The sequence below is a fragment of the Perca fluviatilis genome, chromosome 13, assembly GCF_010015445.1.
Source record: "Perca fluviatilis chromosome 13, GENO_Pfluv_1.0, whole genome shotgun sequence".
NCBI classification, from domain to species: Eukaryota; Metazoa; Chordata; class Actinopteri; order Perciformes; family Percidae; genus Perca; species Perca fluviatilis.
The window spans coordinates 14,848,455-14,872,395 of record NC_053124.1 but is presented as its reverse complement, the minus strand read 5'-3'; the positions used below and the strand labels follow the sequence as shown (position 1 = coordinate 14,872,395).

At 41.3% G+C, this 23,941-nt stretch overlaps 1 protein-coding gene across 1 annotated transcript; it reads left to right on the top strand.

Moving 5' to 3' along the window:
- The first annotated feature begins 17,292 nt into the window (after positions 1-17,292).
- dlx6a (distal-less homeobox 6a) lies at positions 17,293-19,962 on the top strand. The gene is made up of 3 exons (XM_039820825.1): positions 17,293-18,108; positions 18,772-18,965; positions 19,208-19,962. Exons 1-3 carry the CDS (start codon positions 17,802-17,804, stop codon positions 19,445-19,447), a joined length of 741 nt encoding a protein of 246 aa, XP_039676759.1. The 5' UTR covers positions 17,293-17,801; the 3' UTR covers positions 19,448-19,962.
- Positions 19,963-23,941: the final 3,979 nt, after the last annotated feature.

Sequence of the window (23,941 nt, the reverse complement as noted above, 5' to 3'; positions counted from 1 at the left end):
TTTTCCACCTTGCTTGCATGCATAAATGTGATTATGGTGAGAGCAGCATGCTCACCAGCTAGAATTACACATAGCTCTATTAAACTGTTTCAATTAATAGTAGTAATAATGAATTATTTACATTCATGAATATGATTGTCTGTGCCATTCTCCATGCTCAAACCAGCATTGGCCAGCTGGATGTTTTCTTACTGCCATGATTTGACCTTCACAGATAAGTTTGAAGGTACAAAATTAGGCCTAAACATGCCAAGAAATTGAGACTAAGGGATTCACCAAACCATAGCACTGACCCAGACACTAATCACAGGTTACTAAACCAGGTCCTAATAGCGGGTGTATTTATATACATGTACTGTATACATGTATACATGTATACATGTATAAAATTTTTCTCTGCACCTTTTTATTGTCTGACACAGGGATTCATCTTGTCAGCTATCAGTGATGCCTTATGTATGATGGCATATCAGGTGTACTTTATGATGCATCACTCATGATACTTGATATCTAGAACGTAGAAGGTAAAGTATTCACAATGAATTTGATAGAACAGCATTCTTCAAAACCATGAAGATTTTAGGAAATACACTTATTTCCTTTTTCCCCTCCAAAAAAATGAGATGAGAAGATTGATATCAATGTCATGTGTTAGGTATTGAGCTGGTGTGAGATTGTGTTTACTTAGCTTAGCATATACTGGAAGCAGAGGAAACAGCGAGCCCTGGCTCTGTCCAAACTGGAAATAATATGCCTACACTACCAAGAACTCTATAGGTTTCTTACGTACATGATGTTCCTTGTTTGTTTAAAGCCATAGATGAACAGAAATGTAAAAACACCAATTAGCAATTTTAGGGTCACATGTTGGAGCTATTTCTTAACGGAACAACAGTTTATATGTTGCATATACACTCACCTAAAGGATTATTAGGAACACCTGTTGAAGTTCTTGTTAATGAAATTATCTAATCAACCAATGACATGGCAGCTGCTTCAATGCATTTAGGGGTGTGGTCCAGGTCTAGACAAATCTCCTGAACTCCAAACTGAATGTCTGAATGGGAAAGAAAGGTGATCTAAGCAACTTTGAGCGTGGCATGGTTGTTGGTGCCAGACGGGCTGGTCTGAGTATTTCACAATCTGCTCAGTTACTGGGATTTTCACACACAACAATTTCTAGGGTTTACAAAGAATGGTCTGAAAAAGGAAAAACATCCAGTATGCGGCAGTCCTGTGGGCGAAAATGCCTTGTTGATGCTAGAGGTCAGAGGAGAATGGGCCGACTGATTCTGGTTATTAAGATCAACTTTGACTCAAATAACCACTTGTTACAACCAAGGTATGCAGAAAAGCATTTGTGAAGCCACAACACGTACAACCTTGAGGCGGATGGGCTACACCAGCAGAAGACCCCACCGTGTACCACTCATCTCCACTAAAAATAGGAAAATTAGGCTACAAATTGTGCACAAGCTCACCAAAATTAGACAGTTGAAGACTGTAAAAATGTTGCCTGGTCTGAGGAGTCTCGATTTCTGTTGAGACATTCAGATGGTAGAGTCAGAATTTGGCATAAACAGAATGAGAACATGGATCTGTCATGCCTTGTTACCACTGTGCAGGTGGTGGTGGTGTAATGGTGTGGGGGATGTTTTCTTGGCACACTTTAGGCCCCTTAGTACCAATTGGGCATCGTTTAAATGCAACAGCCTGGGCGCCCAGATAGCTCAGCTGGTAGAGCAGGCGCCCATGTATAGAGGTTTACTCCTCGACGCAGCGGGCCAGGGTTTGACTCCGACCTGTGGCACTTTGTTGCATGTCATTCCCCCCTCTCTCTCCCCTTTCACGTCTTCAGCTGTCCTGTCAATTAAAGGCCTAAAATGCCCCAAAAAATAATCTTTAAAAAAAATAAAATGCCACAGCCTACCTGAGCATTGTTTCTGACCATGTCTATCCCTTTATGATCACCATGTACCCATCCTCTGATGGCTACTTCCAGCAGGATAATGCACCATGTCACAAAGCTTGAATAATTTAAAATTGGTTTCTTGAACATGACAATGAGTTCACTGTACTAAAATGGCGCCCACAGTCACCAGATCTCAACCCAATAGAACATCTTTTGGATGTGGTGGAACGGGAGCTTCGTGCCCTGGATGTGCATCCCACAAATCTCCATCAACTGCAAGATGCTACCCTATCCTATATGGGCCACCATTTCTGAAGAATGCTTCCAGCACCTTGTTGAATCAATGCCACAAAGAATGAAGGCAGTTCTGAAGGCAAAAGGGGATCAAACACGGTATTAGTATGGTGTTCCTAATAATCCTTTAGGTGAGTGTATGCACATAGTATTTCCAGTTATAGCGTAGCAGGTGGCCAGCTCCTCTGGCTTTTGGTCTCTGTTGGGGCTGTCAATATGAATTAATTTGAATTTGAGAAGGAGGGGTGCTACTTGCCTGCAGTGAGTAAAATACATTAATATACTGTAATGACTAAAGTGTTTGTAAAAATGCTGTATAATTTTTAGCTTGAGGAAGGGTGTTGTTGGCTAAGCAACGCTAGCTCCCGCTGTTTGTTTCGCGTGTCCATGCTATTAATAGCCTGCCTGCTTCTTGCCTCAAAGTGCTAGTAAATTTGGCCACTGCACCGCTGATGAAGCTCCGTTTATTAGCTACACTGCTTTGAGTAACAAGCTAATGTTACTGTGTTGCAGTAAAGTTTTACAAACTCTGGAAATATCCTTACGTTCATCCACCATTTTGTTTCAAATTCAAACTGCTTCCACGCATTAGCTACTTCTCAGATGTTTTGATGTCATGATTATCCATTCATGCTAGTATTGCTAGTTTTCTCCATTTTTCGTTAGCAAAGCTTTAGCACATAACCCCCCCCCTGAAACCACAAATTGTCCTTCCATTTAAAGGAATACGCCACCGTTTGTTGAAATAGGGCTTATCACGGTCTATCCTGGCTGTAGATAGGTGGGCCAACGCATTTTTTTGTGTCAGTGCAAGTAATTAGGTTGTTTTTTTGTCTTTTGTTGGCTCACTTTTACTCACAACATGCTAACCGGCAACAAAGGATTCCATTCACTACGCTAAGCTAACTAGCGGCGGCACTGCCGATGTTGCACCAGACTAAAACAATGCATGCAAAAAATGCGTTGGCCCACCTATCTACAGCTAGGGAAGACCGTGATAAGCCCTATTTAAACAAACAGTGGCGTTTTCCCTTTAATATACAGGTTAAATGTACAGTGATACAATGTGTTCATTAGTCAGCTTTTGAGTTATAGGCTTATTTTTTCCACTTTGGACAGAGCCAAGGTTTCTGTCTCCAGTCTAAGCTTGGTTAAACATGTTTTGACTCCAGCTCCGTAGAAGACCTGAAATTCATATCAGGCTTTTCAGGGCACTCTTGGAAAGATATGCGTGATTCTCAAAATGTTGAACAACTCAATAATATATTACTAATAACAAAGACTTAAACCATGACTTCTGTGCGAAGAACTCTGAAACAACATCTTCCATCATCAGTAAGTTTGATTTATGTGATTAATACTTATGGAGTTTCCATCAAACTGTGGTTTACTTGCATATTTATGCAACCTCTCAGTGAATAGCAAGGGCCTTGCAAAACTCCATCCAGTCTTGATTAATTTGATTAATTGATAACACAGCTGAGCTGAAGCTTGCTGCAGAAGATTTATTCAATGCTAAGGTCTAACGTATTATTGAAATGCTGAGCCTGAGAAATGGCAAAGGGACACATTAGTTTGTTTTGGCTTGAGAGCCTTGTTCCATTCTACGAAATGGGTTTGCAGACTACTGGTGTGGAGCCGCTCTATTTGACTATGTGCCTCACTGTGAGAGAGGAAAAAATGGCTTTGTATAATCACCAACCAGCCATATGCCCCACCCCCCAAAAAAAGGAAAAAATGTTGGCAACTGTTTTTTGTGCAGAACATTAAAAAGAGAGAGAGAGAGAGGGAGACGTTTCTGACCGCAACTCATAAACCGCACTTTATTTAGACTGGCGTGCACCCATTATTTGTTCACAGGGGCTTTCAGTCAGTCTGAGGGAAATATGTTCCAGCATCTGGGGGGAGGAGAGAGGAGGATGATGGAGGGGAGAGAGAGAGAGAGGAGGTGGGATGAACTCTTGCCAGGTGTCGGCCGTTGCCATGGCGTTCCATCAGGCGACTCCATTGCGGCTCGGCGGGCTCATCAGAGACTGAATGCCAGTGGGAGGGTGTTTGCGCTGTGGAGAAACCGAAAGTGGCTCTAAAGCACTGGGCTCAAACCCACCCACCCCACCCTACAGGAATGTATAGAATGTGACCTGTTTGTGTGATGCATGATTGACAGGGAGAGTCTAGGCTATGTAATGCACTCAAGGCTGGCTTCCTCGGTTAAATGTGTCACTGCTAACTGAATGTTTTCTGTGACATATCTGAAAGAGTTTAAAATAGGGCTTGGTAATTCCTGTTAGGCGGGTGATTTGCTGGTAAGAGTGGTGTGCATGATTTATTTATTTTTTTTGTACCCTAGGCCTTCCAAGTATACCAAGCCTGTATGGGTTTCATTTTTGGGGGGCATTTTTCAGAACAATATGCTCCAGCTGCAGCCATGGCAGGAACTGGGATGTCATTTTTTACAACCACAAAGCAAGATTTGCTGAAAATTCCAAATATCAGAGAAATATTGTCTTAACCACTCTTCTGCTGCTATGGTATGAATGGTTGTATCCTCCGCACTACGCACTACCCATGGTTCCTAGCAGTGTTACCATGCTCATGAATATTATGTGGCATTGTTGGAAATGTCACCATCATCATCATCATTGATACACAAAACATCTCTATTCACCTATATTCCTGCTCAGCAGCAACTGTAGGCTACATATTCATAAACTGAATAGGCCTCGCTTGCTGCAACTCTTAGCAACTGTTGCTATGTGTAACATTGTTGAACTCCACCTCTCGCTCGCTCTTCAAACACAAATGACTAATCCATCACGGAGCACACTGAAAGCTCTTGGTGAGGCCTCTGGAGCCGCTTGACGCCCCCCGTGACCCTCTCCTGGATGTTTCCTCATTACTTTATAATGTATTCACGCTTATGCTTCCATGGCGCTCGCCCTGGCCTCGTAATCGGAGGAAGCAGTGAGCTGTTCCAATGCATACGAGCCCGGCACAATTTGCACTTCATTTTTATTAACAAAAAACAGCCAGCCCAGCTTCTGGCTATGCCTTGCCAAGGCTCACCAGGCTCCACTGTGCACTGCCGACAAATTCCCTGCAATGTGACGACAGGATAGAGTCTCTCAGCATCAGTGGGGTACCTCCGCTGGCCCCCGGGAGATGCTGTCATTATGCGTGTTTGCAATCATGGGAGCTGAATACCTTGGCTGGAAGTGAGGGAGAGGACTGACGGAGGCAGAGGGAAGGGGGGGGGAGAGATTTAGAGAGAGAGAGAGAGAGAGAGAGAGAATGAATGTTTCGGCTCCTCTGCGGTGTTTTGAGCAAGCTTTCTGAAATGCATGTGCTATCATAGCAATGTTGTGTTTACCACAGCAGGAGGCAAACACAGAGTCACAGAGGAAAAGACAAAAAAAAAAAAAAAAAAAAAAAAAAATATCTTAAAAAAACTTTATTTTTTTTTTTTTTTTTTTATATCTAGCAGAAGCCCTGGGATGAGTTTTGCTGGGAAGTCAGGATGTCAATGTTAATTTTCTTCCAGTTGCTAAGGAGACTCTTTCTCACAGAGGGACTGGTTCCCTCCCCCATGGTCACTGTGCTTTCAGTCAAAGAAGCCTTTCTGTTTCCAGTCTTCCTTGTGCAATCAGACATTGAGGAACATCTCCACATTAGGCTGCTCCGTGGACCAGGAGACCCCAACATCTGGGGGTTGTATTGATTTCCAGTGTGTGTGTGTGTGGGGGGGGGGTGTCTCCCTAGTGAGCTATTCAGAGCACACAGCCAATTTTCTGGTGTGATTGTCATGCTTGTGTTATCATGGCAGGGTGTAGTAGTCACATGTCTTACACAGGAGTAGCACAAGCAAGCACTTTAATATATCAATACCATACCCCCCCATTTGAGCCAGATGATTTAGCTGGTAGCCACATCAAGGGGAAATTGCTAATGTGACGACAAGTTTCAAGGAAAGCATTGTAAACACTAAACATTTTAGTCTGTCAACGCCTAGTCAGAAGTGGAAATCACTGACACAAATAGCTGTTGTGTGGCTGCCTCAAAATGATCCCTCTCAGCCTCTGTAGTCACCTTTGTGACTGACATGCTGGGCTAGTTATCATGTAACACATCAGGAGCTTAAGGGGTTTTAAATGATATGCTGTATGGCTTGCATGCACTGCCAGGCAGAAACCCCCTTTCACCTTCCTGAGCTTGTTGTCTCCCTGCTCAGGTCATTCTATTACCACAATTCTGCCTCTGCCATCATATTCTGCGCTGCCTTGCTGGTGAAGCTTTTTCAAATTTTTGAGTCTAATCAGTCAATCACAAGAGGAGTATTAGGGTGGAAATAGTACAGAAGCATTGTAGGCCTACTCCTCAAAGCCTTGATATCTACCGAATGTAAACCTCCTGCATCATAATTTCATTGTTTTCTTCGTCCTCCTGAAAATCTTTGTTTAGGCGCTTCCTTCAAAGCTTTCTGCAACAAGTTCAATTGTATTTGACAAATCGACTGTGTTAAAATAATAAAATACCAAAGCGAGGGCGTTTTGTGTGGTGAATTTTATTCCGTTTCAAACAGTGAGAGACAACCTAAAGGTTTCATTTGCACCCGACAGATTTAATTACATTACAATCATTGTACTTTTACACATTTATCAATTTATCAACAACTTTCTGTGAATCAACTTAACATTAGAAATGCATTATATAATATACATATAATTGTAAGCCTTTATTTCACACTCAGAACTAAACAAGGACTTCAGTCTATGAAATGTCAAAGAAATAGTGAATGGACAGTTTCCCAAAGCCTAAGGTTACACCTTCAAATTTGTTTTGTCTGACCAACGGTCTAAAACCACCAAAATATTCAACTTAATGTGATATAAAAAACAGACAAAAGCAGCACATGCTCATCTTGTGAAAGCTGGCATTTTGCCTTGAAAAATCTGTGAAATAATCAATTATCAAAATAGTTTCATTTTCTGTTGATCGGCTAATCTTTTCATGTGTGTTTGAGAATTAATCAAATTGTTATATTACACATTACGTGCAGGGCACTTACAGAATGTCAGTTGCACGGTTGCCTTTAACATGGAAACTGTCCAAGCCATAAGACCAGATCTTAAACTGATTTCTTCTGTGAAGTGCATATGCAGGAAACAGAGTTGCTGGCTGAGGGCTAAACAGGGAAAAGACAAAAATGACAGGGATTTCACCATTGAATCCCTTTAGCAGGCCACTGACACATGAATGAGGGCAAAGAGAGAGAAAGGAGAGAACAGAGAGGGAGAGCGAGGGAGGGAGAGAGAGAGAGAGAAAAAAAAAGAGTAGACAACCAATTTGGGAGTAATGCAACTAAAAACTGACAAGTGTAATTTCATCCATCTGGGCCGATGTGTAAAAAGCGCTGCTCTGAACATTCCCCATGATTCCCCCTGATTGATCTTCCCCTGGTCTGAAACACCTATTATTAGCCACGAGCCTAATAGCACCAGGATGGCTCAGCGCTCTCCCAGGGGCCAATTCTCCGGTCATCTGCCCCTCACTCACCACAGCTGTGGAAACCAACCAGGGAGAGGGAGGAGAGACGGGGGAGGCGAGGAGTAGATGGAGCTGCCAAGAGGGGATGGAGGCGTTACCTATGGGGTGAGTGAAGGAAAGGGGGGAGAGGGGTGTGGGGTTAGGGAGAGGGAGCGAGGTTGAGGGGAGAGGAAGAGAGTAGTAGAGTGGGTATGAAGAGGAATATGGAGAGGAGAGAAGGGGAGAGGATGGAGGAGAGATGGAGACCAGTGGCTGGACATGCATGGGGAGGAGAACATGAGAGGAAGGTGGGCGTGATGGAAAAGCCAGGAAAGATATTGGAAAAAAAAAGAGAAAAAAAAAAAAAAAAAGAGTTAAACATTGCTGAAAAAAATTTTAAGCCATTTTTAATCTAGTTTCAGTAAGTTATGAAGTTACTGCACTTTGCCTTTGTGCAGTATATTCACTCGCTTAGTGCTCATTTTAATTACTCAGGTGGGAAAGAATGAGTGAAAAGGTCTGCCGCCAGAACATGATGCCTGACTCGTGCTCATCTTTCCCCAGGTGAAGAAGCTGCTAATGCCAGGCCTGCAGTACACCAGAGAAAGCAGGCGTTTCAATTGAAATCAAAGTGCAGAGCCATACAGTAGTATCAGGTATAATGATGCAAAGATGGTTATTTCTTGATTATTTTGTTTTTCTTGAAAAATTGTAATGGTTTGATTTTAAACTCTCTGTAGACACCATATTGTGTCTATTTAAGTTTTAAGTAATTTTCTTTGATTAAGCTCATTTTGAAATAATCTGAATTTACCTTAAAGGGTAACAATTTAAATGAAATCCCCCATATATACCATATGTGCCATCTATACACAATACATACACATTTAGGAAATGGTTTATAACACTATAATGGTGTTGTAAGCAGAATAAGTGAATGACATAGTAAAACACATTTGTAATAAACTATGTCTTCATAGGAGAAGTTATAATTTCAGACACACACTGTACATTCATTTACACATCTGCTAACAACTACATTATAGTGTGTTATTAACCATTTATTAAATGTTTATGTATGGCTAATACATGCTAAATGGAGGGACTTGAAGTAGGCTACATTTTTGTTGACACGTTTTTCATAAAAATTAAAGAGATTCACAAACTGCACCAGCTCTGTTTGATGGACTCAAAAATATTAAAAGTTGAACAAACTTAGAATGAATGTGGCCAAACCATTTTCAAACAATACTGACTGAAGACAACATTCAAGGTCCCAAACCCAGAACTGCCATTCTGATGCCCAAGGTTAGATGTCAACAATAAGAAAGTTTGCAACATGAAACTGAAGGAGAAATGTTGATTGCTGTCTCTTTTGGGTGATTTTGCGATGGATTAAGGTCAGAAGTCATCTGTTAATCGCCCCTTCAGTCTCTTTGATTGAGTGAGCCCTCAGGTGAGGCGTAATGCCTTTTCAAGGGCAATGATGACAATAATTGGCTACCTTCACTTCACCAAAATGGACTAAGTCCTAAAAATCCCTCCACTCGAATCTGTCAGTTCATAGCAAATGAAAATAAAGGCTCTAAGAGCTTTCCAGCCAACAAATTAATAACTATGATATTATGAGGCTGGCCTGCTGGCCAAATCATTACGCTGATCTGTGATCTGCGATTTTGTTAACTAAGAGGACCCTGGACTGTCCGGCTGACAAGTGTTTCACAGCAGTTTATAGGATTCTGTGAGGAAGCTAATATTTTAATTATCAAGGCTCAAGTGATGTTAATATGGTCCTGGTTTGAGTCATAAACCTTAATAATTTCAAAAATGAAACATTTTTTTTGCACGTCACAAAAACTAAGAGGCCATTGAATTGATGAGATTTTGTCACATTTTTGGATTCATTTATCCAAAAATGCTAAAGAGATTCTTCGGAACATTTTAAATAATAATCACTTTATTATCAGTTTTTAGCTGTGAAACAGACTTTGATTAAAAAAAAAAAGTAATGTGAATGGCCTTCCTCTGCGTTATATGTGCACCCCAATAGACAATTTATTTTGTATTGGTACTTTTAAGCTTATATAATCTTGTGGCGTTATTAAAGGCATTTCAATGTGTCTGTGTAGTCAGTGATGAGTGCATTTTGACATTATGCTTTTTTACTTTTCTTTTTTTTAAACCTACAATAATAATGCTGTAATAATTATTCTATATTTCTAATATTGCTATTTTTCCTGTTCTATATATTGGTGTTATTATGGGATTTCTTTAATAATTAGCTGCAGTATGATAACAAATGCAAGATTTTAACACTTTAAAATGAACTGGAGATGTGATGAATGTGATGATGATGATTATGATAATAGCAGCAGCAGCAACAATAACAAAAGCGCCAAAATAAACAAGAGCCAGCTAATAATAATAATAATAATAATAGTAAGAATATTAATGGTGATTATGAAAGATGTGAGAAAAGGATAGGTTATTTAATTGTTTTTGAGTACATATGTTAAACATATGTTTACTAATCTGAGTCTTTATAAAAGCAACAATGGATCAGCTTTTATATTATATTGCAGGGTAGAATTCAATTGGAACAAAGAAAACCTTATTACTATGTGATCTGAGCCTTTCCTTTGAAACAGAACATTTGTTAGGTCTTAGCACTTTTACTAACTAGACAAATATTCATATTCAGTTTCAGACATTCAGCGGAAAGAGGAATGTTTCCTTATTTTCTCTTTTCTTCAATGCAAAACTGAACTCAGAATCTGAACTTTCAATTGCAGGCCTACTCTTGGTAAAAATGTAGGGTTTGCACAAATACCACACAACATTTACTCTGTTATCCCAACTTTCTGTGAGCGAGACGATGACTTAAGAGGGCAAAGCACAAGACTAAACCAAAACCGAGCCTGATCTGAAATGCAGTTTCAGGTAGGAGTGTCTTAAGGTGCAGCAGACAAAGGTCCACAGCTATCACCTGACAAACTCCTACAACTCACAGCTCACGAGAACCCGAGCAGCATCTCCCCACCACCACCACATTTCACCAGGTGTGACTCCCTTTCTCTTCACTTTGTTTTCCACTTCACTTCACATCGTGCTCTTAAATTTCAAGCTCTTTTATTTTGCAGTCAGTGTTGGCTATTGTGTGCAGCACTTCCTCCAGTGATGCATTCATTCCTGCATGAGAGCCAGGAGGACTTTTGGAGGGGGGGGGGGCGGGGCGGTGGCACGCACACACACACACACACACACACACACACACACACACACACACACACACACACACACACACAACTTTATTAATGTTGTGTGCATTGAGGATGTGTGGGTGTCTTCTTGTGAGACACGCATCTACAAAATATTCCCACCAACAGGATTTTTCAGTATTTTCACACAGGCCTATTCATAGCAATTAATCCTGTATAAGATCAATAGCAGTCTATATTTTCTCTAGTGCCATTTCAAAGCAGTCCATGGAGCGTTTAGTACCCTTTCTCAGTGTTTATTCCTCTTTTATGATGTTCATCTGGTTGCATTTGCATAATTAACCTCAGATGCAGGTGATATTTTAATTGGTCAATATAGTGGCTTTATTTATCCATCATATGCACCGAATTCTAAGTCTCACTGTCATTATTATCTTTATTATTATAAAGATTATATTGACATGTTTATGCAGGCTTATCCCATAAAAGAAATGTGCTCACATCAGTCCATGCAGGCCTTACAAAGCATATAACTCAATTTATTTATTTAGGTCTTTAATATCATACGTGTAGTGTGAAAAGAAGAACTGTGTTCTGAGTTTCATTTATTTCTTATTTAGTAAACACTTCATTTTATCCGTCGCATTTGTATTTGAGATTATAGGTTGCTACCACACCGCATTAAGAATCCAGACAGTTTCTATCCCATTATACCAGCCGGACTGATACAGGTGGGACATTTAGTATCTTTGCGCAATTAAATAGGCCTAAATGCTTTTTTTTTTTTAAGGGCTCACTTTAATCCAGTGCTTCGGGTGTTTTTTCTCCATCTATCAGGTTCCATGCAGCGTGTGGCGCGCACTGGAGGCGCGCTCAGAGTACTGTGTGGAGGTTTTTAACCACCTGCCTGCTCGGACACAGACAGTAGCCCCTGTCCTGTGTACTGATGATGGTCTAGCCACAGGATCTGTCTGCGTCACTGATAAATAATCCACCATCAGATTACCTTAACGAAAAATCTCTATAAGAGACCCTAAAATATCCTCCATCCTGACATTATGCTTGTTTAATAGATTTCTACTATATTTTTTTAAAATGTAAATGCCTTTTCTTATTTTTAATACAACAGTGTCTACAGCATAATGCCAAATATAATATTTAAACACTTGAAACGAACTGGGGATTGTGACGATAACAGCAGCAACATAAACATCAAGAATAATAGACCACTAATCATAATAATGTTTCGACGCAAAATGCTTGAGAAACACAAATACTGAAAGCAAAGAGCTTGCAATAATTGCCGACTAGTATATTTTACATATTTTTTAGCTATATGTGATGAAGTCCAAACGCTTTCTAAATTCGGATGAACCCAGATTTCGTTCTTTAATATTCATTTTTTTCCCCCACTGTGACAGGTTACTATTTATTTCTGCCTAATGATTAAACATTTCAGGAGTTTGTTTAATTCTCGTCGTCAAGTATTCTTTCTTAATTTCTCCCTCTCTCTCTCTCTCACTCTCTTTCTCTCTTTTTTTCTCTCGGTCACGACAGATGAAAAGGCGCTCTAATTATTCCAGGAGGTTGGGAAATAAATTATTGTCTTTGAAGTAGGCTCGGGCCCGGGACTACATTAGAAGCCAAGCATGTGATTTGCAACTGTTGAAGTAAAAACCCTCACTCTGCTGCAGGAAGGAGGAAAAAAAAAAACAACGGGGGAAATGAGGAGGGTGGATTCTCGGCAAAAGAAAATGGTATCTTTGTTTGCTCTCCTTTGTTTACCAGTGGATTCTTTTTTCATTTTTCCTCTTTTTTTCATTTCTACTAATTCATTTCAATGGCTTTCAAACAGGAAAATGGAAATGTTGCTCCTGCTCCCTATTTCGGCGGCAGCGTCCTGGCAACAGAGCAATTTTCTATCATCAGGGATAAACGGCATCGAACAGTACATTCTGATAAAAAAAGAGCACATGATTGCTGGCCTTCCTGTCTGTCATCTATCGACCAAATCCTCTCCTTCAAGACCGACCACTGTGCTGTCAGACCTAATAATGTCGCGTATTAAGTCGAGAGAGAGAAAAAGGGGGACCAAAGCATGCCCCGGCTCTATAGTCTTATTTGTCACCAACATAAAATCCAGATCAACTTTTTGGATATAGCTTCTTTGTTATTGACTTGGTACACAGGATCATAGAGTTAGGCGTGTTCACCAGGTCTTATATTAACCAGCAACATTGAGCCTAAACGGACACAAATATACATTAGTAAGCCATATAGATATTCTGGGCTTAAAACTGCCAACATAAGACAACAAGTGTATGTTAAAACGGTATTATCTTTCTCCTTAGCTATTTCTCTGTTTACTGTCTTAATAATATTGATAATATGGCTATACATTTAAAGCCATTGTTTCCATTTCAATAGCCTTTTGCTGATCAGGATCATATGTTGTTACACTTCACCAAATGAGTGAAGTTATTGGCCAACGTTTCTTTTCATTATTTCAGAAACAAATGACAGCATATAAAAACCATACGACTGCTGCAGGAAACCGAGCGATGCAATCACTCAGCTGGACCAAAACATGCAGCGAGAGAAGGCGACAAGAGAAACAAGCAGTCTTAATTAGGACTCGGGCCCTGAGTGGGACCAGTGCAGTTTCAGTCGAGCCAAATTAAATCCATTAGTCTATGAGAGGCTGTGAAGACTCAGTGGTGCAGGCCTTTGCTTATTTGTGGTCATTTAAGTCCACTACCAACAAGCTACGCTGGGTCCATCTGAAGGCTCTCGCCTGCACCTGGGGCCATGCATATGCCAATTTTGCTATTTACTGGAGAGATAATGCAATCCTAATTTATGATGCAAAACTTATTATAAACAGTCGTCTGGCTGGGAGCGCATGGCTTTCTTTATGACAAAACCGCACTCATTTTTCTTGGTGTAGTTACACGCTTTTACAAAACACATCAAAGCTTTGCATAAGTGGGTTTGCATTAGTACGCTTTGCGCAATTTCTGTGCGTAAAAGCGGCGTAGCACCATTATGGAACGGATGAATTCTACTGGAGCATTAAAGGCTGATCATTATATGTATGTGTGTGTTTGTGCGTGTGAATGGGGGGGGGGGGGGTGCTCCCTCTGAATCTAGTAACAATGAACCATGTTATACTGACAGCAGTGTGGCTGTGTATGCATCTGCGCTTCCCCTCGCCACTTCCCGCCATTCACACAGTAGAGATGGAGAGCCGTCGACGCCTTGCTGTCTGTGAAGCGCCAGTGGCTTTGCGATGCGGAGAAGGATGTGCCTCCCGGTCTCTCTCTGCCTGCAGTGACAAGCCTCAGCGTCCCCAAACTGCCCGGACCCTGAGCAGCCAAGGAGGAGGCTTTCCATGCGAGCCAGTCAATAGCTGTTAGAGGGACCGACCACAAACGCCCAGCCTGTCGCTACAATTATGACCTGTGTCTTGCTGGAACTCCGTGTTAACGCTCACATATGATTAACACATGTGCCCAGATAGACAAGAAAAGACGTGCGGAGTTAAAAACAGTCAGTGACACGGATTCAGGGAGAGGAGGAGAGAGGAGGAGAGAGAAGAGAGGGAACTAGTCATATTTTACATATTTTTAAACTGCTCTAGTGGCAATTTGAGCATAAAACTACCATGTTATTGGCTATGTGCGTAAAAGACCTTACCTAAGTGAGTATTCTGATATGACCAATTCAGGTTAAGGTACCTAACCCGTCTTAATAATATTTAAAATAACGCCAGGTCACACCTACAAACGCAATGTAAAATATTCTGTTTTCATGTGTCCCGGCGCGGACAGTGGATGTCAGGGAAATCCCAGGCCTGGAGTGATTTTAGAGAGTCATTCATCAGCGTTTATAAGAAAGATGAAAATAAAGACCACTTCTGTTAAACCACCACGGCCATTGATTGTGCTGAAGGTCAATCATCTACTTAGGGACAAAGTGATTTCTAGATTTGCAGCTGAACGCGTTCATTTTGGGATTGACATTTTGACGAAGTGAAATATAAAATAATTTCTCTCCAGAATAAGGCTATGAACTCCTAATAGGGCAGAGTAGCTACAACAGGGGGCATGATACAGCAGGTGGAGCATGCGTTAGGGGCATAATGTCTCGAAATTTCAAAAGATTTCGCACAATTGATTATTATTATTAAACGAAAACGTAATGATGGTTTATGAATTCCGTCCTCTGATAACATCCTGTATAGGCCGGAGGTTTCTTCCTGTGCCTTGCAATCAGACACGGTTGTCAGCATGCACGCAATAGGCTACATCTTAAACATTTCAAAAGAACCAAGGTCGAGTATGTCATGTTCTCTCTATTCAAACAAATCCGTCCTTTCACCACTTCACTTAATCTCAGTGTGCCTAGAAAAGCCTCCCATCACGCCTGCGGGACACCAAGAGTTTGGCATTACCCGCACAGTTATCCCTCAACTTAATAATCCTGCAATGGCACGCAGATGATGCTGCAAAAACAAAAACCCTGAAGAATGAAGATGTCTCATTTTAATCGAGCCCGGAGATTTCCGCCCGCGGGGAAGCAACTAACATCACTGCAAAGCATGCGTGTCTTTGTAGTAGCACTCAAAGGCGATTAGAAAAGGTATAGGATCTGGTTTCTCTTCTGCGTGTCCAAGTGGAACACGGGCAGGGGAATTGGCCTCTATGTTAGATCACTGAGGGGTGACCAAGGTGTGCTGACTCCTGCGAGGTCTGCACGGCCGCACTACTGTGTGCCTAAAAGGCAGAATTATCAGAGGCAATGCAAATCATTCATCAGTGTCAGCATTCAAAGGAAGCTCTTACCTGCAGCCCTCCTGACGACAAAGAAGAATCCTGATTTTTTATTGTTATTATATTTTCTTTTTAAATAAAATGGAAATGAATCTAAGACTGGAAGCATAAAGCAAGTCCGCCTGGATGTCTTGCTGCTCACATCCCTGCCTCTGTGCTCCTCTCTTGGTCCGCTGCTGTAAAATGATTATCCGGCTGGGTTGTGCACTTTTAAATCCCACAAAGTAAATAACAACCGTAGTTGACGATAATAGCAAGGTACCAAGTTCTTGTTACAGAAAAGGAGAAAATTGAAACTAAACGCTGCATTTAGACAACCATTTTTGATAAGAGGATAATTGAGGCGACACTGGCGTATAATTAGGGGATAATTTATGCTATATCCACTTTTATTCCACCCTCCCAAAATAGATCCAGTCCATAATCATTACAGGCGAATTGTTCTTAATTTTATAGCTGCAATTTGAGTAAAGTGTGGCCGCTAATCAAATAGGTTTGATTGCAACCATAATTATTTTTCATCGCCCTTTTTGGGGTGAAATCGCTGAATGTGCTACATTGCGGCAAAAAACTGCGCTTAAAGTGCTGCAAAACATGATTTGAATAGCCTACCTATTGCATTAATGTAAGCGGAAATAACATTTCATTCTTATATGAGAATCGAACATCGCAGCCCTCAGAGGCAAACTGTATAATTTACATATATTGAGGACCCTATCAGGCCTCATATTACAGCAGGGATAAAAGACACTGTCAGTTTATCACGGTATCCATCCTTCTATGTGCAAAATAACCTATTGTACCTCAGGCATATTGTTATTTGATGTGTCACATGTACCGCATTTTCAATTGTCTGAAGATCTTTAATCATATGGTCAGTAGCCCCAGGGAAAACGAACAGTTATAATATGTGTTAGTCTACTTTCAGAGCAGAGGGAGGGGGGCTTAAAGGGGGACTGCTCATTTGGCAACCTCAAAGCAAATACTACACTTATTTAAAATTAAAAGTTCTTATTTGTAAATTAAAAAAAATAGTAAGAGTTGTATGGTTTTGTTTTTGTAAACACTTATTTTCAAGGCCTTTCCACCTGTTTCAGAAGCTTCCTTGATATAAAACCGATCCCATCACTAGTAACCACAGCCTAAGTATAGTGTCTTTAAAAAGGTATTTTAAATACAACAGGGATAATTCTATACTTTTTTATTGTTAATAAAATTGATACAAAATATCTTATCCTTCTAAACAACAATAGATAACTTGTGAAGATTGATGTTTTTTCCTGGCTATCTTGTAAATAATGTATTGGTATTTGGTTTGAAAATCAATTTTGACTTTAATATTGTTAAAAAAAAATGGGATGCTTGCTAGATGCTTATAAGTTATAAATTCCAGAGGAGAGGAGGAGTTAAAGGCTGAGAAAAAGAGGCACATAGACTGCTGGCTCATCAGGCTAAATCAAAGTGCATGCTATATGTTGCGCGTCGTGCGTAATTTGGGGGGTTTGGGTAAAAAACAAAATCGACTCGGCAATTCCAAAATAGTTGGTTTTACTGTGTGAAGCTTGTCTGTAGGAATTATGCGTCTTTCCCACCATATATTATTTCCCCCATAGTTGTGGTGGGAGCTGGTAAGGTGGGTTAACTCCAGCTCAAGTCTCCGTGAAGCGCAGAGCACTGATGACGTTGGGTTGGATGACCAATCGGGAGACGCTGCCCTTTGGAGACAAACCATTTTACTTGTAGTGTCTGCATCAAGTCTGGAAGCAAGGGCTCAATTTTAACAGAATCCACCTTAAAATCTCTCCCTTAACTTATGCCTACCTTCCGCCACTTTGAGTGAGCATATCACACGACAAGGGGGGAAATAAAGACGCCTCTGGGAGAAAAAAAAACGGGTGTTAATAGGACAATATCTGTTCGCGGTGGAGAGGGGAGAGAGACAACAGCACAGCGAGAGAGAGAAACCCGATTTGGTCTTGAGAGAGAGAGAGGGGGGTGAGTGCTCTCAAGGCAGAAAATTCGATGATGACCATGACTACGATGGCTGACGGTCTGGAGGCTCAGGACTCGTCCAAGTCTGCCTTCATGGAGTTTGGGCAGCAGTCGCACTCACAGCAGAGCTCCCCGTCGATGGCCAGCGGCCACTACCCGCTGCACTGTCTCCACTCCGGCTCACACGCTCACCACCAGCACGACAACACCGCGTACACCGGGACCAACACCTACAACAGGTCGCTACCCTACCCCTACGTGAGCCATCCGCACCACAGCCCGTACCTGCCATCCTATCACAACAACACGGGAGGACAGACAAGGTTAGACGGCACAGGTAAGAGACCTTCTTTTCACCAGCCATGTGGAAAATGCACCGCGGCATGTCCATCCCCGGCGCCAGTACCATTAGCGCAAACCTTTTTTTGTTTGTTCTGGGGATCAAACCTTTCTCCCTGGCGGTGTTGGTGTCATACACAAGTCACCGGCCACTCCAAATTCGGACGAATGATCTTTCAAGCGTCGGTGGGCGATTACATCGAAGAAACTCGTGCGTAAACGGCACCGGATATTTCGAGATCCAGCCTATTACCTTCCCAGTCTGTTTTGCTCTCCCCTCACTTCCCACAAAACCCGTTTTAATGCCCGGGGTGTGATCATCACGACCGTGCAATCCTCACCAACTACTCGTGAAAATTAGGCAGCCCGCACGCCTTGACTGTTGTAATTAGCATTTAATTGACATGTCATTACCAGCAATATTCTAAATATGACAGCGTATGAGGATTGTGGCTGCCACGGCGCTTAAAGGCAATGTGAGATGTCAACGTCTATCGGCCTGAATTTTTTTTTATTTTTAGACGGTTTCATTCGGCGCCTATGAATTTATATTCACCTTCCCTCAGCTGTTTGGACGCGTTTGTATTTTTCCTATTCACAAAAATGCAGATATGCCATTCCTGTGGGTTTTGAATACTAACATTGGTTGTTTTTGTTGCAGAGCAGCAGAAAACGACGGTGATTGAAAACGGGGAAATTCGATTTAATGGGAAAGGCAAGAAGATTCGCAAACCTCGGACAATTTATTCCAGTTTGCAGCTTCAAGCACTGAACCACCGTTTCCAGCAAACACAGTACCTCGCTTTACCGGAGCGCGCCGAGCTGGCTGCCTCTCTAGGACTGACACAAACCCAGGTATGAGGGGACTTTACACTGTCTGGGTTTTACATTAACTCCGGGAAACCATCATTTATAGAATTATAATAAAGATTACAATGTTATTATTATTATTATTAGGTTTATATTCTTTGGTTGTGTGTTTTTGTTTTATACATTTCTATTTAATACTAAATGTAATGGGCTACCTGAAAACTTGCAGAAACTAACCTACATTATCCACGTCTTACACTAATTACACGCGCCCTTCTCTCCTGCAGGTAAAGATTTGGTTCCAGAATAAGAGGTCAAAGTTCAAGAAGTTGCTCAAGCAAGGCGGCAACCCGCACGAGAGCGACCCTATGCCGGGCTCCATGTCCCTCTCCCCGCGCTCCCCGACCATCCCTCCAATATGGGACGTCTCGGCCTCTTCCAAAGGAGTAAACATGCCGGCCAACAGCTATATGCCCGGCTACTCTCACTGGTATTCCTCCCCACATCAAGATTCAATGCAGAGATAGACTGATGAGACAAGAAGGTCAGTGAGCTGTCTGGAGGCCCCCGGATCTCCGCCATGCAGTTTCCAACGTAGCCTACAATTTGTGTCAGCGCAGAGACTGGATGCTGGAGTGGAGAAAACCCCCTCGGCTACTCCTCTGCTGAAGGATAAAAACGCAGCCAAGCCTCGGTGTGATGACACAAACAAGGGAACTAACTTTTTTTTTTTTTTTTTTTTTAGCGTACATGACTGTTCAGTGGGCTCGCATATTTGTTATGCTTTCATTCATGTCAACATCTGAACGTCAATATACCAAATATTACCAGTGACATTTTAGCCACTTTGGGCAAAGACTGCTTACACTCTTCATGCGTTGTGGCGCCCAGAGCCTTTCGCCACGGTGGACTCCTGACTGCTATTTTTTGGTTGTTTCTCCAACATGCAAAACCAAGCAAATTGTCTGTCTGTAAATATAATCTGCGATTTTAGCTGTACATACACTTTTTATGTTTTGTCAGATTGAGTAAACCGTGACTCAAAACAGATGCCTGATGTGGAATGATTTCATAAATGCATTGTAGCCTTTTTAATGCTTCATATTGGGCCAACATCACATTATAACAGGCCCATTTCCCGTCCCATTGGTGTGTACGAGCTTCTAACAAACGATACATAAGGTAATGACACAGTGCTCAGTGAAAAGCCCATTTCATCAGAGTAAACATTTTAAATAAATCCAAAGCGCACAGTGCATGGCTGATTAAGAACGCCACAGTATATAGATTTATCAAATGCACTCAACACCGGAGGAAATTAACTTACCCTGCCCCGCCGCTCCCTACATTCACCTCCAAAAACATTTGCTCCAAGTCCAGCTTATCTTGTCATTTCACCCTCAATTATTAGAAGTATTGACAAAATGTTTTCTCCCTTCTCTCCGTCCTAATGCAGGCCGTTAAATGCCAAGCTCCACGGGATGGATGTTGAACAAAGCAGCCAGCTGCAGCGGCGTTCAATATGAAGGAGATATTTGGGACAATTTGTGGGTTTTTATCCAAGTGAGGCTTTTTTTTTCTCCCCATTCTCATAAATGCAGGCATAATTAGGGTAATTTTTGATGTAGCCTGCTGATTACAGCGTTTTTACCGTCAAAGATAATTACCTGTAATTTTCTACCACTTTTAATACTAAAAGGCATCTTTATTTGGATTTGAGGTAGCACAGATGGAACAAAAGGGGGAAATTATTCGGTTATTCACATACAAATTGCTGAGAAGAGTGAGCGCTCGGAATATTATTTGAAATTACAACGCTGAAAAGCTTCATGCAGCTGTCAAGTCGCGGATGTCCCACTGGCGCACATTCAGCCTATACCTGGGCCCCCAGACTGGGGCCTAACTGCTCCTGGGCCATGTGCACCCTGATCTGCAGGCTGCATGGAGCCCGAAGCAGCAGTCGAGCAAACATCAACAAAAGCTCAAAAATACACAGAACTGACACGTTTCATCGTGTTTTGCAAATTAATGGGGAAAAAAAGGCTTTGATGAGCTATATCAGATGAGTTTATATATATATATATAGAGAGAGAGAGATAGATAGATACACACATAGATAGATAGATACACACATATATAGATAGATAGATAGATAGATAGATAGATAGATAGATAGATAGATAGATAGATAGATAGATAGATAGATAGATAGATAGATAGATAGATAGATAGATAGATAGATAGATAGATAGATGTAAATTGCAGCAGAGTGACAGATATGGGGGTGGGGAGTGCAGAGAGGTATGTGTCACTTCTTGCTCTGTGAGCTCTATCAGCAGTAGCTGATGCACTGTACACCAGGCTTCTCATATAAAAGCTCCATACAGCACCTGACAAGATCTCACACATTACCACGTTACACCTCATCGGTACCCTCTCATAAACACATCCACAATCCAAATATTCTCTCCAACAAATAAAAAAAGGAATCAGTTTTAGGAAAATGATACATTTTTCCATTTCTCTGTCACAGCCCCGACTACACGATTAAGATGAATAGTAATATTCAGCCAAGAGTGTCCTCTAAGATCAGGTATAGTCACAGGACAGAAAATATAAGACCCATCCTTACCTTTCTCCGCTTCTCTAACATAGATAACCAAAAAGCTCTGCACGGTTTTACTGCTGGTGGTTGAATAAGCAAATCCAGGTGGGAAAGTGTTTGCACACCCCGGTAAGCTCTTATATATTGCCTGCAAAATTAGCTGTTATTACTGTCACTGTTTAGTGATGGCGAGCTTGAAAAAAAAAGCCCTCTGCAATCAAGAACCAAGCGCATCTTTGCAAATTATAGGTAATTGTCAATGTCCAGATTATGATAATGGAGGCCCTAATCCTGGAGAATAATTATTGTGGAGTGTTACAGTTGAAGCTGTCCAGTAAAGCTAACTGTCATTATTTAGACTCGATTTGCAAAACGGGGGGAAACTAGCTGAGTGGAAAATGTTCGGTGGGAAATAAACGGGGGCTCTCAATATAATGGCACCACCAGCGTGTGTGTGTGTGTGTGTGTGTGTGTGTGTGTGTGTGTGTGTGTGTGTGTGTGTGTGTGTGTGTGTGTGTGTGTGTGTGTGTGAGAGAGGGAGAGAGAGATTGATAGTGGGGGACAGTAGTGGTGTGTGTGTGTGTGTGTGTGCGTGAGACAGAGAGAGAGAGAGAGAGAGAGAGATGGATAGTGGGGGATAGTGTACGTGTATGCACGTGTATATGAGAGAGATATAAAAGCATATGTGTGCACGAGGTTGTGCGCGCGCCTGAGTGTTCTTGAGAGCTTGCACGTGCAATGTGAAAAATCCAAATTTCTCAGTGACCTGCTCGCATTGTAATTAAGAGACTACCGTTTAGCCTACAGCAGAAATGAAGATGAAAACAACGGTGCCGTTTTAGATTTTCTGTTTGCGCCTGCGTGTGTGTGTGTGTGTGTGTGTTCAGTATAGGAGTATAGGCTGCAATCAGGAAGAGGAAGAGGATTCTGTGTCAGGTGGAAATGGTACCATGCATGGGTCAGTGTGTGGGTCAGATGCAGTGTTGTTTAGTGTGTTTGAGAGAGAGAGAGAGAGAATGAGAGAGAGAGAGAGAGGAGAATGGTGGATTTTGTGCAACTTGTTCCTTTGAAAAAACTCACGTATTTGTGCATATGGCCGGGCACAATTAGATCAATTTTCAAATCCCCAATGTTTCCCATATTGGCACGGTTTGTTTAGCGGGTTTTGCAGCGGCGGCGATGCTATTACTGCCTGCTAATAACATGGTGATATTGTGAAGGATTTTCCTTTTCTTTTTTTATTTCACCCGGAAGGTGGGCTGCGGCCGGGAGTGGCAGAGCTCTGGAGCCGGTCTACCCCCACAGGAATGCGGATTGTCTCAGATCTCCGTGCCGCCCCCCTCGCCTCCTCTCTGCCATTCAAAGCGGCTAATTGTAGGGGACACAAAGCGAGAGCGACTGCAGACTGTCTGCTGCGAGAAGCGGGCATTTTCTTTACAGACGAACTGGAACCAAATACAATAGGTTATGATGATAAAAAGTGATCATTCTGGTGCATGGTGATCAGAGGCAGTAGCGAATAGTATAATAATAATAATAATAATAATAATAATAATAATAATAATAATAATAATAATAATAATAATATTAATAATAATAATAATAATAAATAACCCAACGATTTCAGAATGTTAAATATGAGGGGAAAATACACAGCAAAATAAAGTGGGATTATTGGAACAATTTGGGTTAATTTGAAAATATGAATTATAACAATATCAGGATACAAAGCATCCCTATTAACCAGGTTGTATAAAAGAGTATGATCAAGGAAATGAGCCACTGACTTCTACAGGCACCCTATTAGTCTAAATACTATCGATTATAATATTTTGCAGAAATTACAACAGTAATAGGCTATTATCAATCCAGTTCAAGAAACAACGGTATTCAATGAAGTTATGTGTAATTATTATGGGTTAAGCCTTACAGTGGTACACACTATAGCCGTTTTCTCAAAAATGTATTTACAATAACACATTTTTGCTTAAGGTCTGTTTAATAAAGTCATACATTTGTACTGTAAGTCTTTCACAATCGCAAATGTAGATTAACAAATGAGCCCAGTTATAAAAAAGGAAAATAAAGGCACATTCTTTCCCAAAAAGCAGATAGTTCATCCCCATGTCCAAAACCATTGTTAAGTTTGTCTGCGTAATATTTTAAAAATATCTGAAAAATATATATAACACACAGAACAAATATAAATTGTGGGTGTTATGACGAATGAAAACTACAACGATTTACGACATGTCCTAGATCCATCTCAATACGGAGCAGCTGTGATTTACAACCTTGTGTGGAAATGTCACCTGAGGCTCACAAGCATTATTTATGTCTGTATGTCTTCGTCGTGATTTTCAGTGTAAATAACTGAGGGTTAAAATAACAAGAGACTGCAGTGAGGCCGGAGGTA